This window comes from Dermacentor variabilis, chromosome 9 (genome assembly GCF_050947875.1).
Source record: "Dermacentor variabilis isolate Ectoservices chromosome 9, ASM5094787v1, whole genome shotgun sequence".
NCBI lineage: Eukaryota > Metazoa > Arthropoda > Arachnida > Ixodida > Ixodidae > Dermacentor > Dermacentor variabilis.
Genome location: NC_134576.1, coordinates 144683552 through 144703680, shown reverse-complemented (window position 1 = coordinate 144703680; position 20129 = coordinate 144683552). Strand labels below are relative to the sequence as shown.

The following is a 20129-nucleotide window of genomic DNA, read 5'->3' as shown; positions in this document are numbered from 1 at the left end:
AGTTAAATATATTGTCTGTGCATGGCGTTAACAGTAGAAATTAAATAATCTTGAAGTGAAAAAAAAAATACGGATGAGGTAGCTGCCACTGGTGCTTCTTATAGGCTTGTCCTCATATTGTAAGGTTAAGACCACACCAACAGTGATGCAGTAAACTTTTATCCACAATAAAATTTTAAATACGAGGTAGAGACAACTCAAAAGAAACTGCAAATTATGTGGCTAACAGAACTCTGGTAATGCCACTTTCTACGGTGGTTGCGGGGCTGTGCCTCCCGCCCTGCTGGAAAACTTCGGAGCAGGCTCGAGCCCAGGAGCCCATAGTCGGTGCCTATGGGCATACCTGGTTAAATCAAGCAGGCTAGGTGACTGTCACTGCTGTTTTAAAGGGTATACCAATAAATCATCACCATCGTTAGCATCATATCATGCCACTTCTCAGGCGGTGTGAAATGTGCACTGCGTAGCATCAATACATGCTCGGTTTGCATTGCAATTGCATATTATTACACCAGGTGGCATGCCATGTAGCAGTTGCATAGGTAGCAGTACAGGGTTCTGTGCTTCCTATCAAATGTATTGCTCCTACCCACTATGGGGGATAGGGCAAGAAATGGATGGATTGTCCCGAGGCAAAAAAAGGTAAAGATATGTATACAAAAATGATAGAATTAAAAACATGTATAGTATGGCCTGGTTAGATGTAATGGGCTAGGCGACTGTTTCTCACTGCCACGTTTTAAAGGGGGTGCCAATAAACCCCGAGCATTGTCAGCATCGAATCGTGCCACTTGTCACACGATGTGACATGCACGCCTTGTAGCATCTATACTTGCAACTTTTGCATTGCAGTTTCGTTGTAGTCCACAAGGTGTCCCGACATGTAGCAATTGTATGTAGCAGGACCTGGTTAACTCAAGCAGGCTAGGTGGCTATTTATCAACACTTCGTATCAAAGGGGATGCCAATAAATCGTCATCAACAGCATTGTATCGTGTCACGGTTCAAGGGATGTGACGTGCGCTGCATAGTCTTGATACTCGTGCCTACTCATCGGTGCACTTTATGGCGCCTCCTCGTAAGGTACGAGCCGCTGCTGAAGAAGCAAATCGTAGAGCTACATGCACTGCTACAACCAGGCAACGTTGGGCTCAGCAGATTACTGTGCAGAGAGCAGCACAAGCTGTAGCTCACCATCAACGCCGGGGAGACAGTTCAGATCGTTCTCGTGAAAACGACGCAAAAAGACTTCGCCAAGACCCTCTAGTGCGTGCTGCTGAAAATAGAGTTGCCAATTGAAATAGAGCTGCCCCTCCAACTTGCACTGCGACTGTGCTGGGTGTGCCGCGCAGGCCAGGGCCTTTTTTTTTTTACTTGCGGCAGAGAACAGAGCCACTCCAGAGCATATGACAAACATACCACCGCATTACTTCAGTGCTGATACTGCTTGTGCAATAGCATATTATTCGCAGCAGTCCAACTTCTGCAGGCATACCATATTTCTAAACATACATAATGCACATGTGAATATAATGCAGAGGTGGAATGTTTTAGGTTTCAAAAAGATTAACTGCATTATCACCGTTGTAAAACAGCCCAAATTTTGTGCAGTATTGACAGCAAGTGACATGCGAAGTCTAATGTTGGCTTTTTCAGATGCCTGCTGCTCTAACCATGTGTTGGAAAAGGGAAAAAAGAAAGCCTTAATTTTTCCTTTATTGCGATGGCAATATACGGACACTCAAGGCGCATTCACACTGTAGCCTCCACCACTGCTCCGTGCATGGCCTGTGCACAAAGGTTTAGAGGATCTCCAGAGTGCATTTGGCTGCAAAGCGGACGCACTATCAATAGAGAGCTAAATTGGCTTGGTGGTGGAGCCAGGCCGGCATTTTGTCTTCTGCTACTGGCTTGAATGTTGCACACGGACACATGCTACAAGCACACTAGCATTCCTGCGGAGCTGCTGTGTGTGTGCACCGGCATGGAAGAAGCCCATGAGTACGCACAAGACTGCCGCGCGACTAACCGCTCAAGGAACTTAGCGTGTATACGCGGCTTCTTTCACACACAGAAAAACTTTTGTGTAGCATGCATTGAGCAACAGAAAGCTGTATCGGGAGTTTTTCATGTTGCTATACAATTTTCTCATTAGCACTTTTAATCTAATTGTAATATTTGAGAAGCTGATTCAGAGTGAATCACGCAAGCTGAACACCTGCACCCACCAAGCAGTACTTTCTGCTTCGTATAGAGAGCTGAATAAAGAGTGTACAGAAGACATAACGGCATGGAGGGCGGTCGTATGGAGATGACGTCAAGTCCCCCACTTTGATGTGGGCAGTTCAAATTGAGCAACAGCGGGACCTTCGACGGCAATTTCCTATGCAAGAAATTTATATATTGATGCACAGAAAGCAATAATCTACTTCTAGACAAATACACTGATGATCTAGCTTAACTTAATGTTTTCCTTTAGTGTCCCTTTAAGTGAAACACCTTGTATATGTTGACTGCAGTTGAGCCTGCCAAGTTCTTTAGTGGCTTTGGGTCGTACATAGTGCTTACTCTCTCCCTCTTTTTATTCCCCTTTCCCCCACCCCAGTGTAGGATAGAAAACCAAGTGCTCGTCTGATTGAGCTCCCTGCCTTTCCTGTCATAGCTCTCTATCTCTCTTTGGGTCGTATGTTTTCTTTGCTAGTATATGTTATTTGTCACATTTTTTTCAGAAGCTTATGAAGAATATTCTGTAATGATGACTGCTCCATTCCCATTCCCCATTTGTCGAAAGGCACCCACATGTTTGACCTAGCTTTTACCATTCAGGTTATATATTTTACCACGTTCCAAACACATTCCGTCTGCAATCTGAAAAACTGAAGTTCCAGAAGTGCGCGGACAGTGCACAGCTTTCATGGTTGTCAGACGAGAATTCTGCAAGCTACCAAGAATCTCCAGGCAAATAAAGAGGTGGTATACTTGTTGTAGAACATCCATATCGTGCCAAAACATTTATAAACACGTCTCTGCATGTGCCCTCGTCAGCTGTTATTTTTACTTCCGCATGCAAAGAAGGGTTGGGATATTTTTCCAGTGTTTACAAAATATCTGGGAGATGCACCCACTTCTCACGTTTCTTTTTTTTTCTATGGCTTCAAATTTCTGGAAATTTTACATCACTACCTTTAACGCCACTGGTGTTGCTCCTTACCACACCTATGTTAAAACTCCTGGTCGCAACTGGGGCACTGTTTCTGCCAAGGAGCAGTTGTCTAGCATGCTGCATTGTTCTAACATGTCACACCTGCATTCACTTAGAAGACCATCTCAGGAGCTCAAGTGCAATGTTAAACCTTGCTATCGCTGTCAGTGCATCGCGCTTCAGCTGAAACGACCAATTCCCCCCACCCCCCCTTTCAAGAAACATGCACAGGTGCAAAACTTTGTGCAGTGGTTCATTGTAGTAAAGGCCACTCCATGACATGGCGCTACAGCAATAACACCAACGTGCTTATTTCATCACGTGCACCTGAAAGCAATATCCCTGCAAGCAGTAATTCCCTTAAGGCTAGGTCGTGGAGAAGTGTGTGTAACAAGTGCACAACTGGTACCACTTGCACCAAGTCATAATTCTTATTTTATTTCGAAACACTGTCATGGCATGCATTCACAATCTTGTGTCACAATGCAGGTTCAGCAAATGTGCCATCACTTCCACATCCACTGCTTCTCCCTGAAGAGGCCACCTGTGGAGTAGGCCAACGCAGCTGCTGTACAGAGATTATAAAAGACAGAAAGGACTGCTTTTTAAGGACCCCATCGATGCCATGTTGGGGGGTGCAGTGCTAGTACAGACAATAGGTGTGTGTCTTTTTGTGAGCGTGTGTGTGTCATCATGGGAGGGGCCAGAGTAGCATTGTAGCAGTGGCCTCATCCTTGCAAGATGCTCAGGATGGGGCTAGACTGCTGCGGAAGCGCAGGATACAACTGTGAACCTTGAGGGCGGGACCAAGCTTGAGCCGGAGGTTGCGCACCAGGTCGGTTTGGCTGAGCAGCAGGAAGGCCTCACCATCGATCTCCTGCATCACAGTAAAGAAGACCCACATGCTGCGTTCACACACACATGCAAGCTTCTGATGATAACATACAACAAGGGTGTGGTGACTAGAAGGGGCAGTGTAGTCAGAGAGAGGCCATGAAGTCGGTTGTCACTGTACAACTACCGCACGGACTGCGAACAGGGGTGGCGACCTGGATGCCATGTTCTCCTTCTCTGTGCAGCCGACATCCGTTGGGGGGTCTGTGGAAATGAAACTACTGAAACGCTCTCCAAAGACACCCATCACCGGCAATTACCAATGACGCAAGTATCTGTATGATGTTGCATAACGTGTTCAACTTGTATCTTCTGACCTCTGCCAGTACTGGGAAGTAAAAAGCATGTACCCCATACAGTGCAATGCTATTCTAGTGAAAATATGGTGCTGAGCACGTCTTCCAAAGAACAGGCCCGACCCTTCTCCCCATTACATCTATGAAGCATGGCCAGAGCTCCACAGTCCACGCTTCTGCCCCTTGAACCAAGCCAGTCACGGCACCCTGCACAAATTTGAACAGGCCTCTGTCTGCACTGCTTCCCAGAAAAAAATCTTGGGGCAATCCACGAAGTTGTACATTTCACGACGTTGCTTTCTGCTGCACGCACCGCACAGCATGAACATGAGTGGCAACATCCCAGCGTGATGGAAACAGCCATGCTGTACATCTCACAGGGTGACCAAGAGCTCATCTAATGCAGCCAAAAATAAAGCCTTATCACAGAGTCATCTTTCAATTTCTTTAGTGACGGCAACGTCACTTTCATGAACCATTTGAGCATGATGCAAAAGGTAAAACTCTCATAACAGACCTCTCCATCTCTGTTTTGTCAATGAAAGGAATCTGGTAAGAAAGTACACACCTTTTTCACCGACTATTCTGCTTACTATAAATGCAATTATGATTTTGGTGTGCTCAGCCATTTCTTGCCGGAAGACGTGCCATGTTGCATAATTGGAGATCCTATTATTCATGCTAAAGAAAATGCGTGGCTATATAAACTGTTCAATTCAAAACCTTCGTTCCATTTACATAACACCACTGGCTCACTGAGCCTTTTTCTGCATTCACCAAAAGATGCATGCAGATGTGCAGTTGGTCACTGCAAACCTGTGCTATCTCTGCACTGAAGCTTCATTCTATTATACTCCATTTAGTTATAGACAGCCCACTATAAGAACATATTTTACATAGGTTTCTCTCGGCAATTGCCTACATTTCACACAATTAACCGGCTCGTGGGATCCATCGTGGCGACCACGCACAGGACGTTCACTGTACGTATTCAGCAAAGAGACGGCACGGCGTCTGTAACCTATTCTGTGCTTTCTGTTTTCCAAAGATTATTTTCACAGTAAGAAACTTACTTCGTTTGGAGAGCACTTACAGAAATGGCCAGGAGGGCTACTATGTGGCGTTTTTATTTAGTGCTGACAGCCAAACCTATAAGGAGCATGCCACATTATCTCTCGTACTACGCAAGCGAGGCGCTTCTGACAGATGGCGACTTCGTAAGTCCATGCCCCTAATACTGTTACTATGCATAAAGGTATTTTCCTATGTTTTACCACATCAATAAAATGTTTTTGTACATGTTCTGCAGCTCTCTCTGTAGTGCCCGCATGCTGGGTGCATCGGCAAACATTCATGTTATCTCTGTTCAATAAATGCCTGCACTCTTGTAGGTGCCCCCGAAATAATCACGCAATATAGTTGCTTTAAGTTGTCGCATCGAATCGTACAAGTTCTTAACGACAGCAACTATAAAGTGCCTGAGTAACCGTGCATGATTGAAGAAAGTTAGACGCGAAGGTGTCTAGCAAAAATGAAGATTCGCAACGTGGTTGATGACGGGCACTTAATTATTCAAAACTAAAGGAGACATTTGAGACCATGCCTTATACAACAGCTAATGCAGGTGTCCAAATCTACGCAATATGGGATAGACTACGGGAATACTAATACTGAAAATCAAGAAAAATGTTGGTCAGGCTCCTTCGAGGTATTTAAGCTGCAGAAGCCGCCACTGAACACAAAAAGTCAAAGTGCCTGTTAAAATCCCTAAAGAAAATGTCTCCACATAAGCAATTGCACAGTGCTCTTTGCTTTGTCTTACAGCAGCATGAAATCGCTCCAGAGACAGCGTACGTGTGGCATCTGTGTGTAGCACGATTTGCAAGAAACTAAGAATGTGTCTTTGTGCAATTTCCCGGCACTGTCATATGACTAACTCAAAGTCTAGCATGGGCGTTTGGCTGCTTGAAATTTGTGTTCTTAGTTTCATGTTGCGGTTGTTGCTATTACATAATGGGGTAAATTAATACATTACAAACCGCCCAGTGCAGCAGCCACCTGGATACCTATACGTTTTCTTTTGTTATGCCCGTTTATACGTGCCTACATTCGCTTCAACATCTTTCTTAGCATGAACAGTCTATAAACCGGCACTCGAAAAGAAAGAAAATGCGCGAAAGTAAGCTCTGTAATGCGTTTTATTACTTATTATTTGTAAGCGTGCTTTCCTAATGCCTGTATGTCAAGCTGATGGGCCCTCGACAGATGGCCCCTGCTCTCCAGCGCCATCTGTCCCAAAAGGCACGCAACATTACCAAGCCTTTTCTCTCGCTTGGAGGCCAGTTCCTACACCATCTGCCACTGTGCTATCGCTCTTGCGCAGTTATCCTCAAGGCACTACATTGTGTACGCTATAGGCACGCCCTGTGGATGGTCTGGCCGTTCAAGCGTTGCGACTGATATTCTCGTGGCCCGAGATGGCGTGAACGCAGCACGACATGCCGCTGCCATGCAAAGTTGCAAATTTTATTTAAAAATCAATGGCCTAAATAAGAAAACCTGCTACCAACAGTCACTAGGTATTAACTTTTTTTTTAATGCAGCAAACCTAATCAAGTTTGGTGCAGTGGTCGCACCAAAAGGAGAGAAACGATTTCTCCTTTCCCATTAATTTAGATAAAAAGCCCCCGAGCTAAAGCTTTCTCTTAATTTAGCACTAATAAGATGGCGGTGATGTGATAGCACTTCCCGAAGCCCAATTTTCTTCCAGATTTCGAAAATAAGGCACTAAAAAAAGTGACTTTCTGAAATTCTGCTCTGTATTTCTTCAAAATTTTACCATGAGATAAAGGAAGGTCTTAGTACTGCATACAAAACAATAAATAAGAAATCGCAAATTCTGAGCAAGTCGACCATTTCATTGCCATGTACCCCCTTAATTTCCATATATTTTTGCGTTTTTGGGTGATACGAATTTCCCCGCTATCCCAAGAGATTTGTTTCGTCAAGATTATACTGTAGTAGGGTCCTATTGCATATACAGTCAAACATTGTTATAACAAAGCTGCACCCAACGCAAAAATACCTTTGCTATATCCAATATTTGTTATAACTTATAAGCATATATACAGTAAAAGCTTCTTAATGCAAATTTCACAATGACGTGTACTGAATTCAAATTAAACTAACAGAAGTGCCAAACAGTGATAAATTATGAAAAGAGTGGAAGCCATTCTAGAAGCAACAGCTTTTATTTACATAAGAAATCCACGATCGTATTCTACTGTTTTATACTCTGAAAGCAATCACTCAGCTTATCTTCAAGAGCTTAAATTTGTCACAAAGCATCTTCCTCATCCTGTTCAAAACGGAACAGCCATGTGTGATTTAGTCCTTCCATCACCTGCGATAACAAAGGCCACACCAGTGCTTGCTTATCCTCATCCGTGTAATCATCGTCATCTTCTACTGTGTAGTCATCATTGACTAATTGGGCGATGATGTCATCGTCTGTGATGGCACCGCAAACCATGGTGCAGATGTCAACATGTATTCTGCGAATTCCATGTTGTCACACCTTGTTGACAACAATGTGTGAGCATGTGACCAAAGATACCACGCGTGCTTTCCACTGGCTCACTGGCGCTTTCAGCGAGATGATTAGGCACATGGTGCGTAATTTCGCTGATAACTCAAGTGTGCCAGTAGAGGGCACAAATGATATCTCCAGCCATGTGCTCTCGCATTAACAGATCCGATGTCTGTAACTGAACAGGAGTGCAATCGTTCTCCTCAGGTCCACTAGTCCCTGGTTACTTGCCACATGACAAAGACATTGCAGCATGCAGATAGTTTAGGTCTGGTTACTGCGACAGAAACATCCCACAGCACACACAACGACGCACTGACGCAGCAAAGACTATCAAAAACAGTGCGACTTATTGTGCTTGCCGAACGAGGCGGACATGCAACATGAGCCATATCTTCCACTGTTGATGTTGGTACAACCAATCATTTGCAAAAATAACCGTAAGAACATAGTGGCCATGACACGTTTCTGGCTCGATTAGTCTTTTCTTGTGCGTGCAGTCCGCAAATACAGAGCCTTCAAGATCTGAAGGAGATATCGCTGGGGCATGTATCGATGACGACAGTGATGAACACATTGCACCACCTGTCGCTTAGCTGGGAAAGTGACCGTAAACCACAGTGGCACGCAGTTTGAATAATTTGTGGTGGACTGAATTTGCATGCAAATTAAGAAGCTTTTTAATATATATGGAGTCCTATGGAGCTTGGCCGGACTGTGCCAGTCAGTTTGAATTATCCAAAATGTCAGATGAATGAGGTGGGAATTAATGAGCTTTCAATGTATTCTTTGCATGCTAATAAAATGGAAGAGCAGATTTACTTCGTTATATCTAACAATTCACTATGTGCAAGGTTACTATATCAGTGTTCCACTGTACGAAGTTACTGTGATGTACAATGAAAGGAAGAGATACAATTTCTGTGGTTTCTACTCTGATGCCTCTGGTGCACACACAGTTTTTTAGACACTCTTTTGAAGGACCATCTGCACGGACACATCCACACTTGCAAGTTACCCATGGTTGTGCACTGAATTACACTCCTCTCATTTCAATGGTACTAACCTGTTCTTTGAAAATAGCAGCAAGACCTTGGCACCCTGGCAGGGAGCTGACAAAGTGTGCCACTTGGCTCAGGGACCAGTCTGACACCAACGATCCCGGCACCAGATCCAACTGCGGCCAGTGCTGCTCAAGACCCAGAGGGCGCTCTTCTGACCGTGTCGCTCCAAAGACCGATTGATGCACAGTCTGTGGCAACTCTGCAAATGGACCAGACAAGTGATCTCGTGTAGGCACACACACACACGCAAAAAGAAAAAAAAGCTAGCTTTACAGGCAAGTGACACATGTACAGCGTGTAGGTGACACCGTCTTGCATGGTCAGCAAGGTGCATCCATGCTGCCACAGTGGCACCACTGATTGACAAAGTGTGTACTGTTAAAAAAACATTTTCGAGGCGTAATTTCGCCACACCATAAACACTGTACACAACGCACAATCGCATTTGGACTTTATACAAAACATGACGCTTCTCGGTTTCAGCAGTCGCTCTTGGTTGCGCGATTTGAGGGATGCATCCACAAGCAGCTGCATTTAATTCAACCATTTTACCATCCGCAGCTGCAGAAGTTTCTATTTATTTTCTCGGTATTCCTTCGCAGTGACAACAAAATTTCAATATATTGAAGTCATGGTACAAACATAATTCGTTATATTGAGGTTCAAAATACATTGTGCTTCATTGTCCAAGAAATTAAAACAAGTTAAATAGTTTGTTATATGGAGAATTCTTTTATATTAAGGTTCATTATATTAAGCTTTGACTGTATTTTGAACTAGAAATTCTGCATGGACATTTCTCCATATCTACATTATCTTAAAACTAGACTTTTTACCCAGTTGAAAATTTAATTGCAGTTTGCACTTAACTCTTTGAGAGTCAATGCCGTAAAATATGGTGCCACAAACAAGTCCTAAATGGTATATTTCATATATTTATGGTGCCGTCTGTATGTTTGAAAAACATGCCAATGTTTCAACTATTTATTGCCCAGCAAATGCTTCCACCCTGTGTGGATACAAGAGTTTTTTTTTTTTCGTGGTCTCTTGGTTTGAAATAATTACGGTCACTGACCAAGTCTGATGCATAATCTGACGTTTCGGAACCGCGTACGGGTTCCTTGTTCACTGAGTTAGACAGGAAGTCGTTGTCACCTATATAGCCAGCACGTGACGTAATGAACGTGCGTAAACAGCAGGCATAATCCCTGGTGTCCGGTTCATTGTAGCTGGCATCGATTGAATGATTAGGGATTCTAGCAGCCGTCGGGATGACACGTTCTTTTCTTTGGCAACAACAGTGGTATTGTCCCAGTCAATCTTGTGATTATGTTCATGCGCATGCTCGGCAATGGCGTTCGTCGTGTGGCTATTATTTCTTACATCACGTTTATGTTCCTTGAGGCGTCTGGAGAACTTCCCTGTTTTACCAATATATACTCTGTGACAATCAGCGCATGGTATCTTATACACAACTCCTGGGAATGATTCAACAGGTAACCTGTCTTTCACATTCATGAGCTGGTTCCGGAGCTTGCTGGTCGGGATGTGGGCAATGCGCAAATCGTATTTCGAAAATACGCGCGACAGTGCCTCGCTGATTCCTTGGACGTAAGGGATGGCTGCACGTGCGCGGATTGTCGTGTTGTTCTCCGAGCTTGGCTCTAATATCCGCTTCTCGGTCCTGTATATGAAACGACTAGGGTAGCCGTTGCGGGTTAGTTCACGGTGGATCGTCCGTAATTCCTTCTTTAGTGCATCGTCGCCTGAGCAGACGTGTACGGCGCGTGTTATCAGGGACGACACTACGGATGTCTTATGGCCGACAGGGTGACAAGAATTAAACTTAAGATAACGACCTGTGTGTGTAGGCTTCCTGTATACCGAGAAGGCGAGAGCGCCCCCATGCCGACAAACCAGTACATCCAAGAAAGGCAACGAGTTGGCCCTCTCGTGTTCCACAGTGAATTGTATGTGCGCATTTTGGGCGTTCAGGCAGTCCAGGAAGCGTTGGATGTCTCGTTTCTTCAAAATACAGAAACAGTCATCCACGTAGCGGTAAAAAACTTTAGGTGCCGGGTTGAATGTGGCCAGCACTTTCCCTTCCAATGCTTCCATTACTAGATTGGCCGTGGTGACCGATATTGACGCTCCCATTGCCGTGCCATGCGTTTGCTGATAAAGGCTGCCACCATAAGAAAAATACGTGTTGCTTAGGCAAAACCGCAGCAGCTCGCTGAGTTCGGGGACGTCGAAGGGCGTGCGACCAGGAAGACCACTGTCTGCATCTAGGGCTTCTTTGCATGTGGCTACTGCCAAATCCACTGGGATACTAGTGAAAAGCGATGTGACGTCGAACGAGACCAAGGCGTCATCTTCACTCAACGTGATGTCCTTTATCTTTGCTACAAATGCGGATGAGTTTTCGACGTGCGTCGAGGTCTTACCGGCAAGAGGGCTCAACACCTGGTGAAGGTAGCCCGATGGTCGGTAGAGCGGTGATCTGGTGAAGTCGACGATAGGACGAAGTGGGACGTCAGGCTTGTGGATTTTTGGCAAGCCGTAGATTGCAGGGGCTGATCCGTTCGTGCAGAGCAAACGGTGATAGATACCCACGTGGTGCGGAGGGACCAACTTGAACAGCCTGGTCAGCAATTTTTGGAGTTTGGTTTGTAGTCTGCTTGTAGGGTCATAAGCCAGAGCAGCATACGTATGATGGTCTTCGAGAAGGGCCAACATCTTCTTGTGGTAGTCGCTCTTATCTAGCAGGACCGTAGCGTTGCCTTTGTCGGAGGGTAGAATGGCGATGCTACTGTTATTCCGTAGGCTTTGAATGGCTTGCTTCTCCTTTGCCGACGAACGCGTTCTTGCACCGTGTCTCCGCATACCGGAAAGTACACCAATGGCACGAGTGCGGGCTTCTTCTTGCACTGCCGAGGGAAGTTGACTGACCGCACGTTCAACTGCACAGACCACATCTCTTGGCCTTGGCGGTTTTTCCGTGTTGAAGTTTAAACCACGGTACAGCACCGCAGCCTCCTTCTCTGTCGGTGTGTACGAAGATAGGTTGATGACGTCTTGTGCGTCTTGTGACATATCCGGGCGCAGTGCCTGTAGTTTCCTGTCTTGTGACGTTCTATGAAGACGTTCTCTCGTGGTTACCGTGTAATTTGCATGCAGTTGCACTTCTGGGAAGTCCACTGGGATCAGGTGCTCAAGCTGCTGACGTGCAAAAAACGTATCCGTTTCCAACTTTCGAAGTTTTTCGCGGCATTCAAGAATACGTGCTTGTAGGAGCTTCCGTTCAGCCTGACGGATAATCTGGTGGCCCCATGACATAGTCACTGGTCTTCCTAATCGCAGACTCCTCGGCGTTAAGTCCTCCCGTTTACACGTGAGGTTGAAGTCCAGGTGCGTCATGAACGCTGCTACTTTTGAAGTGGCCGAAACAAATCGACGTATCTTCGTAACGACGTCTTGTCCATAAGTACTCCGGTAGGAAACATAATTAAGGGTTCGACGAAAGTTCGTCGCCTTATTCAGCCTTATAAGGTGTCAGCCTTATTCACACGTAGCCGCAGGACAAGAAGCTGCGTGAAGCTTGGCTCGCGAAACATAAAACCGGCAAACAGTCATCGGCTACAGCTCGGGTATGCAGCAAGCACAGACGCGAGGAAGATTTCTGCTACGGCGCCCGGTCTGCGATGTTCTGAAAACGCGCAGTGAGACGCTCGCCCGAGTCTGCTGCACGACTAATGTTATGACGGTTTGGTCTATCAACTTGTCGATGCTATAGATACTGGCAAGTTCAGTGGAGTGGAAAGGCAGCAGTAAGAAGCACATTTAAAAAAACCATGATATATGGTCATGTTTGTGTTATGAATTAATGCACTGGATTACAAAAAAGGAGCAGCGGGAAAATGCACGCTGAGAACACCGATAAACATACAGTGCGACGAAACTCGAAAAATAATATTGAAAAGTCAAAGAATTTCGAAGAAAAAAAAAAATTGAATCGTCGCGACGACACATAATAGTCCCTCTAGGCGTCGAAGTCTCTACAATGAATTTATTTTTGAACAGCTCTGATAGCTCCCACGCAACAATGGTTGCTTGTATACTGTCAAATGCTCATATTCTGCGGCCTAAAGCTCATGGCACGGTGCGAGAACGCGCACGCGGAGAAAGCGTGCAGACGCGCAATCGGTCGCTGCGAATCTGCGCGATCGCTGCATTGAGACTTCTTTCTATTACGCTCCATTTAGTTATACAAACACTATACGAACATATTTCATATAGTTCGCTCTCAGCGTTTACCTACCTTTCGCGCAAGAAGCCGGTTCAGGAGACTCCATCGCGGCGACCTGTACGTTCACTGTACGTATTCGGTAAAGAGATAGCGTCTGTAAACGATTGTGTGCTTTCAGTTTGCCCAAGATTATTATTTAGACCATAAACAACTTCTCTCGTTTCGAAAGTACTTACAGAAATGTCCGGGAGAGCTCGCGCGTGGTGTTTTCAGTGAGCGCTGACAGCAAAACCTATGAGGAGCGCGCCGCGTGATCCCTCATACTAGTCCAGCGAGGCGCTTCCGATAGATGGCGACTCCGTAACTCCTCGCCGCCAATATGCACAGTTCCTTAACTACAGCCTCATCTCATCCTGTTTAAAGAAGAGAATAGCCTTCTACACTGTGAATAGATGTGTATAAACTAAGTATTTATGCATTCACACTTCAGTGTGTGGATTTGCAAGCAGGATGACAGAACATTCTTATTTGTGAAAGATATTTAAAAGAAATATATCTTCAGATTTTTGCTACAGTCATATTAACAGGAACAATAACTGGTGGCTTGATCTGTATCATTATATCAATGCACTTGCAAAAATCCCGGTTGCCATCATAATACAAACTTATTTTTCTCTGTGTTATAACAGTTTCATTTAATTATTTTCTGGGTTTGGCTTATGAGCTGATATACTTATCACGTTAACTAGAACAGGAACATGTTCTGCACATGTGGTGGAAACAATGAAAAGACAATGGAAGCAATAACATGCAGAAAATGTGCTAATCTCATAAGCAGCTCACCCAACAAGCAACTTTTATCTACTGGATACCCTGGTCAGTTCTAAAAACTTGTAGGAATTGAGGTATGCCCCAGCGTCTTTGTGTGAGCATTTACCTGTTCTGTCATCCCTATGCTTCTCCCTTTCCACTCACGGTGGTTTGCAATAGGGGCACTCACGTTGCCAGTGGCGGTTCGGCAGTGTCGGTAGAGCAAGCGTGAGGGCGACCCCTCCGTGACGGCAGTGGGTACGTATGCGTTTTCTTTTCGTCCACCGGCCCTCTTTGTTAGGGTCTCAGACTTGAGCTCGCCTACGGTGCCTTTGCATGTACGGTGAGCGCATACCTTGTGTAAATTCTTCTCTGGATGCTAAACTGAAGGGTGGTGCCTAGTGCTCGTGCACAGTCATACTGCACCGAGCCGCACTTATCGGAGGCCCAAGCCAAACTAGATTGCCTGAGCACTCACGAGTGGGCTCATTGGTTATTGTGAGAGCAAGTAGCATAGCCACGAGGACTTTTCCTAGTGGCATGTCATGGGGAGCCATCCTCTCTCAGTGATGTGCTAGCAGCGCCCCTGTCTGTATTTTTCGCCCTTGGCGCGGGAGTCCGTTGATTCCCATGCCGACCCGGGACTAGGCATTTGTGCAGTGTTGGGTGTCACTGGAGACAAATAAGCGGTTTCTGCTAACTTAGGGCAATACTGTGTTCTCTTGCATGCTTAGCACTCAGTGGACCCCACTTTTGCGACCTTAGTGCACACACAGCAGTACGCAGGAGTACGTAAGACGATGGCTGACGCAGCCCTGTTGCTCACTAAGCGTGAACTCGTGGTGGTCGGTACTCCGGTGAGATACAAGACTCCCACAAAATTCAGCGCTGTATCACTGCCTGTCTTTTTCACTATATTTGCATGCTATCAATTCAATTACTCATTAATTGAGTCAATGCATAAAAATATTGCAAAAATCTGCATATTAATCTGCAGATTATCCCACTCCCTGCAGTTTCTCACCTTGATTCTTGAGCCGTCCTGCATTGGGTACAACATCAGGCGTCCGTATCCTACAAAGTGAAAAGTTTGACAGCATAGTTTAGCATTCTCAAGACAATGAAGAGAGTGGTAAGCTATTGGCACAAACTATCCCACAAGATTTACCCCCATATTCTAGAAAGCTAAATTTCTTCGTAATTAAGATGCATAAACTGAAATGGATGAGTGTGCTGGAAAGTTTCCAATACCAAGTTTGCACTGCAGTCCTCAATATCAAGTTGCATTCACAAGCAGAGGAGAAAACCAACTTTATCACGCAATCTCTGGTCTATATACTTTGGCTCATGGGTGCACAGGTTAAACACCAGCCCCGTGTCTCCCAGTAACCTAAGGAGGCAAATGTAGCACACCCTGGTGTCTAACAATAGCACTGTTGGTTACCAGCAAACAGTGCGTGGATGGCAATATAAGCCATGGGTTCACATGTTGCTGTTAACACATCTCAGCTCTGTATACTTATGGAACTTACTTGCGTGGCCGTCCTCTTCCTCGTGGTTGTGTTGGTGCTGCTGAAGGGCTGTCCTGGCTGCTGTCGTCACCCACATGTGCTGTTGCAAGGGGACAACCAGATGCATTGTGGTGCACCGTGTACTTCTCCTTGAGGTGTCCACTACCATTGCAGCCAGGTGTCGGGCACCGCCTACGCATTGTGCACCAAGACACAAATTCAATTAAATGTCCCATATTGGACCTACTGAAGGCGTGACAAAAAGACAATGAATGGATGTCATGAGAAGTAGTTGCCGTTTAAAATTTTGACTGTAACAAAATAGATCATGAACTTATGTTAAGAACACTACCACGTAACAAAGTCATTGACTGGTACAACGAGATTGCCTATCTATAATAAATACGAAAATAACAGGAATTGCACCTCAGACATGTCTTCTGGTACTCTACTTGCAAATGTTTATTTCTACCTCTTGTTCTTGAGAAAGAGAAGGTCAGGAGTGTGAATGACAGATCGAGTGGGAGTATATGATACTTAAGTTGAGATGGAGAAAAAGTGGCGTTGGGCAGAGTCCATGGAACAAATAACCTGTGGTATACTATAACATCAAGAGAATAACATCATGGGGGTCCCAGAGAGCAGTCACCCCCAAAGCGACCTGGGCTTCTTGCCCGTCAAACGTGTCCCCAGTATCGCTCCCGTGGATCCCACAGCTGACGTCTGCAGCCTCATCTGCTTGATGCATTAGGGGCTGGTTGTCGGACAATGCTTTTTCCATGATATCGAGGTGTGTTCCACATCGTCCTCGGACGAGTCAAATACGAAAGCGCCGAAAGTGCGGGTGCGACCCGTCGCCTCTTTGCCGTTTCGGCTACGTTGCAAGTGTCGGTCGGTCCACCATTGCTGCGGGCTCAAGAGAAACCACAAGCCACGATCGAGTCGACACAACCAGTCTATTGAGAATGTTGCGTGCTTCTTGCCGCGTGGCGATACCCGGCCCTGCGGGGAGGGCGCCGTAGCGAGCTCAAACGCCGTCGTCTCGCACTGTGCAAAGTGCTACCCTTTGCGAGAACAAAGTGTGTTGGGGCACCTGAAGGTGGCCTCGGCATCGCAAGAACGGCGTCCGGCCTGCTTGAAAGGCTGGATGCGCAGTTGAACGATTACCTGGTTGATCCTGCCAGTAACCATATTCTTGTCTCAGAGATTAAGCCATGCATGTCAAAATACATGCCGAAACAAGGCGAAACCGCAAATGGCTCATTAAATCAGTCGTGGTTCCTCAGATCGTTTCTTCCTACTTGGATAACTGTGGCAATTCTAGAGCTAATACATACAGGAAACTAGGAAAACTGCAGGTAAAGGATGGGTTTGGTTGATGTAAAACAGGAGCACATGTGTGCTACAGATCATGTTTAAATGCACCAGTAAAACAATGTTTTCGGGCCAAACAGATGGGGCAGGACACGTTCACACTGAAGGCAACAATGTTTTTGGAGGCTGACTTTGACTGAAAGAGAGAGTGAGGAAAAGGACAAATGGAAGGCAGGGATGTTAAGGGGATTGAAAGCACCATGCAGACTTACCTTAGGCCATCTTTGGTCTCTTGAGGTACACTAGATGGGATGTTGAGCCGATCAGGCAACTCCCGGTTGGCAGCCGAGAAAGGGCATCCATAAGCACTGCAAGAAGTGCATATTATAGCAAACCTAGCTATAATGCTGTTCTATAAACAATGGGTTAATGAAGACCTACAAGCTGTTCCTACTGTTGCAGAAATCACTTATGTTAGGTATTTCTGTCCTGTTATGCTGTGTCAGTTGTCTGGGTCATGAAGTGGCTGCATAAAATTAGGTCACAATGCAAAATTCCATCATGGTAAAGGCACACTAAAAAGAAATGCTAATCAATCCAGACTAACAAAATAGTCTTTCATAACTATTTTAATTAATTTCACAATAAAAGGTTTGATTATTGTTAAAGAAAATGGAAGTCAAACTTGCATACTTTAATTTCGCACTGATTCGTTGATGTGGCAACATGAATTGCAAAGTATTTTCCCACGTTTAGTAGTTGTGGTAGAGCAAAAGTTTACAAAATTTGTTAAGGTCAGTCTTTGGCTTCCTTAGAATACAGTGCTGTCTATCCTTACCGCTGAAAAACTTATCTAAGCATCAGGAGAAGCTGTCAATATGCATGACATCATGGCAAGCTGGGGCGGGAACTTGCAGGTTGCATTGACACTAGTATTTCATTCTTCCGTCTTTTCTGGCTTACCTTGCCTCCTGTAGTGGCAACAGTAGCCTTATTTTGGTAGTGCAGAAAGGTAATTTACGAATACAGATCAAGTTATCCTCCTCTTTAGTGCCCCTTTTAACTGATATTCCAGTCTATGATGGGACTTCACTTTCTGTGTTCAGGTACAGTCAAGCCTGTTTATGACGCACCTGAGCATTACGCAGTGTCCATTAGTTATATCCCGACGTTCACAGTAAGTGGACCACAGCCAAAAAAACGTTGCTATCAAAACACAAATAATTCCTTTTAAAAAAAAAGTCTGTGATGCTCATGTTTCTGTAGTGCAGATCAAATGAGCAAGGTCTCCAATTTATTTAAAGTAGAAGCGTGCTCTTCGCCGAGGCCCTTGACATAGACAAGTTGCCTGAATCCCTCTACGTAGCCCATTGCTACAGGTGCGCTTGTGGGTGCTGGCTCCGAAGTTTCATCGCCATCCGATTCCTATGTGCCACTCTCGGCCCGCACTTCACAAACAATGCCTTCATCCATGCACGATTCCGCAACGTCAGCGTCTTCATCAGCAGAAATAAAATCATCCCAGCCAACGTCATGGCCCTGCATGTCAAAGTCGATGATACGCTGCCACAAATCACCGCCAGACTGATCCTCTTTGGATGCATCAGGCTCGGCATCGGGTACTATTTCAGCGAAGCCAGCCTTGCAGAAACAGTTTCGCATGCAAGCGGCCATCATCTCCATCCAGAAAAAAAAATCAGATTATGGGGTTTCACATGCCAAAACCACAATTTGATCACGGGACACACCGTAGTGGGGACCTCCAGAATAGTTTGGACCACCAGGGGTTCTTTAACGTGCACCTAAATCTAAGTACATGGGTGACCTCCATCCAGGCCACCTTCGCCATCTAAATGGCTGAATCCAGCGAAACCCGAAGCAGTAGGTTGGCGGCGAGGTGGTAAACAGCGATGAGCAAGCGCTCCACAATGCATCGACTATATGATGTCCTAAAGGCACGTATTATGCCTGAATCAAGTGACAGCACTTTAGGAGTGGTATTGGGTAGCAGGAAAAGTAGAGTCACTGCTGTCAGAGAAGCTAGCCTGTGGTGTGCTGAGCAGTTGTTCAGCATGAGTAGCTTGTAGCTGCCTTGCCTCTGCATGTCGTGGTCAAACTCACCGATACACTCCACGAATAAATCATGCGTCCTCCATGCCTTAGCATTGTGCCTTTAGCGCACGATCACATAGCCCCAAAAGCAATGCGGCTTCTTCGATTTTCCAATTACGAAGGACATGCGATGGTTGCTGCTATCCATATTAGTGCACAGAAGTGCTGTAACACGCACTTTACTGTGTTTGCCGCCAGTGCATGAATTGCCTTTCATACCATGCATGTTGTCCGGCAGCATCTGATAAAATAACACAGTTTCATCTGCGTTATACACATTTTGCTCACGTAGCTTGCAATAATGGCTCGGTTTGTTACAAGTTACGTGGCAACGTCTTGCTCACTTGCCGAAGCAACCTTGCCGACAATCAATTTAAAAACAATCCCATGCTGCACTTTGAATCGATGTAGCCAGTCAGTGCCTGGGCAGAAGTCAGGCAAATTTAGCAGGAATGCGAAGTTTATGGCTTTGCCTAGCATCATTAGCCCACTTATTGGAATGTTGTGAGCCCATGCGTCGATGAACCACTTGAGCAGTGCGTCCTCTGCGGCCGCATAGGTGGCCTTCTGCAGGTGCTTTCTGTTCGTCAAGTAAGCGTCGGAGCTGGCGATCTTTTCTTTGTCCTTTAGCATCGCTCAAATGGTTGATTTTGACAAGTTGTACTTTTTCACCAACTCACAGTTTTAAGCACCTTGAGACAGTTCCATCAAAGCTGCCCACTTCGCTGCCGTGTACAGCGCTTTTCGTTTTGGGGCTCCTGCAGGCACAACAGGCTTCCTGTCTCCCATCCTGAATACAACTCGCACACGACTAGAACGAAACGCTGACACCACACACATCGACAGGGAAAACAAAGGGCCGCAATTGATGGAGCAGACATGCGCATGCGACAATCAAGCAAGGAAGTATGGAGAGGCCTGCTTCCCGGTAATTGCCAGAAAACAAAACTTCTGGACTTCAAGCCAGCGCCGTAGCACGCCCACAGAGACAGGCAAAGGTGAGGGAGTTGAAAGGAAGGCCGAGGAGAGTGAAGTGGAATGGAGTAACACCTTCTAGACTCTAGAGGCTAGAGGGCTCTCCGCATTCA

General features: G+C 45.6%; 2 protein-coding genes across 8 annotated transcripts in view; one reads left to right on the top strand and one right to left on the bottom strand.

Moving 5' to 3' along the window:
• The window catches only part of LOC142557734 (ethanolaminephosphotransferase 1), a 46692-nt gene extending 41866 nt beyond the window's left edge, over nucleotides 1-4826 (top strand). For both annotated transcript variants that reach the window (XM_075669792.1, XM_075669791.1), the window contains exon 9: nucleotides 3692-4826. In XM_075669792.1, the coding sequence (XP_075525907.1) occupies nucleotides 3692-3757 (66 nt within the window). In that variant the 3' untranslated portion in view covers nucleotides 3758-4826. The remainder of the gene's footprint in view (nucleotides 1-3691) is intronic.
• Nucleotides 3619-20129, bottom strand: part of l(3)mbt (lethal (3) malignant brain tumor) — a 58494-nt gene continuing 41983 nt past the window's right edge. For 5 of the 6 annotated variants that reach the window (XM_075669785.1, XM_075669788.1, XM_075669787.1 and 2 more), the window contains 5 exons: nucleotides 17202-17297; nucleotides 15637-15807; nucleotides 15129-15178; nucleotides 9048-9244; nucleotides 3619-4079 (listed from right to left, as the gene is read on the bottom strand). In XM_075669785.1, coding sequence (XP_075525900.1) covers nucleotides 3948-4079; nucleotides 9048-9244; nucleotides 15129-15178; nucleotides 15637-15807; nucleotides 17202-17297 — 646 coding nt within the window. In that variant the 3' untranslated portion in view covers nucleotides 3619-3947. Of the gene's footprint in view, nucleotides 4080-4148; nucleotides 4301-9047; nucleotides 9245-15128; nucleotides 15179-15636; nucleotides 15808-17201; nucleotides 17298-20129 lie in introns of all 6 variants that reach the window. The other variant, XR_012822822.1, reaches the window with a different exon arrangement.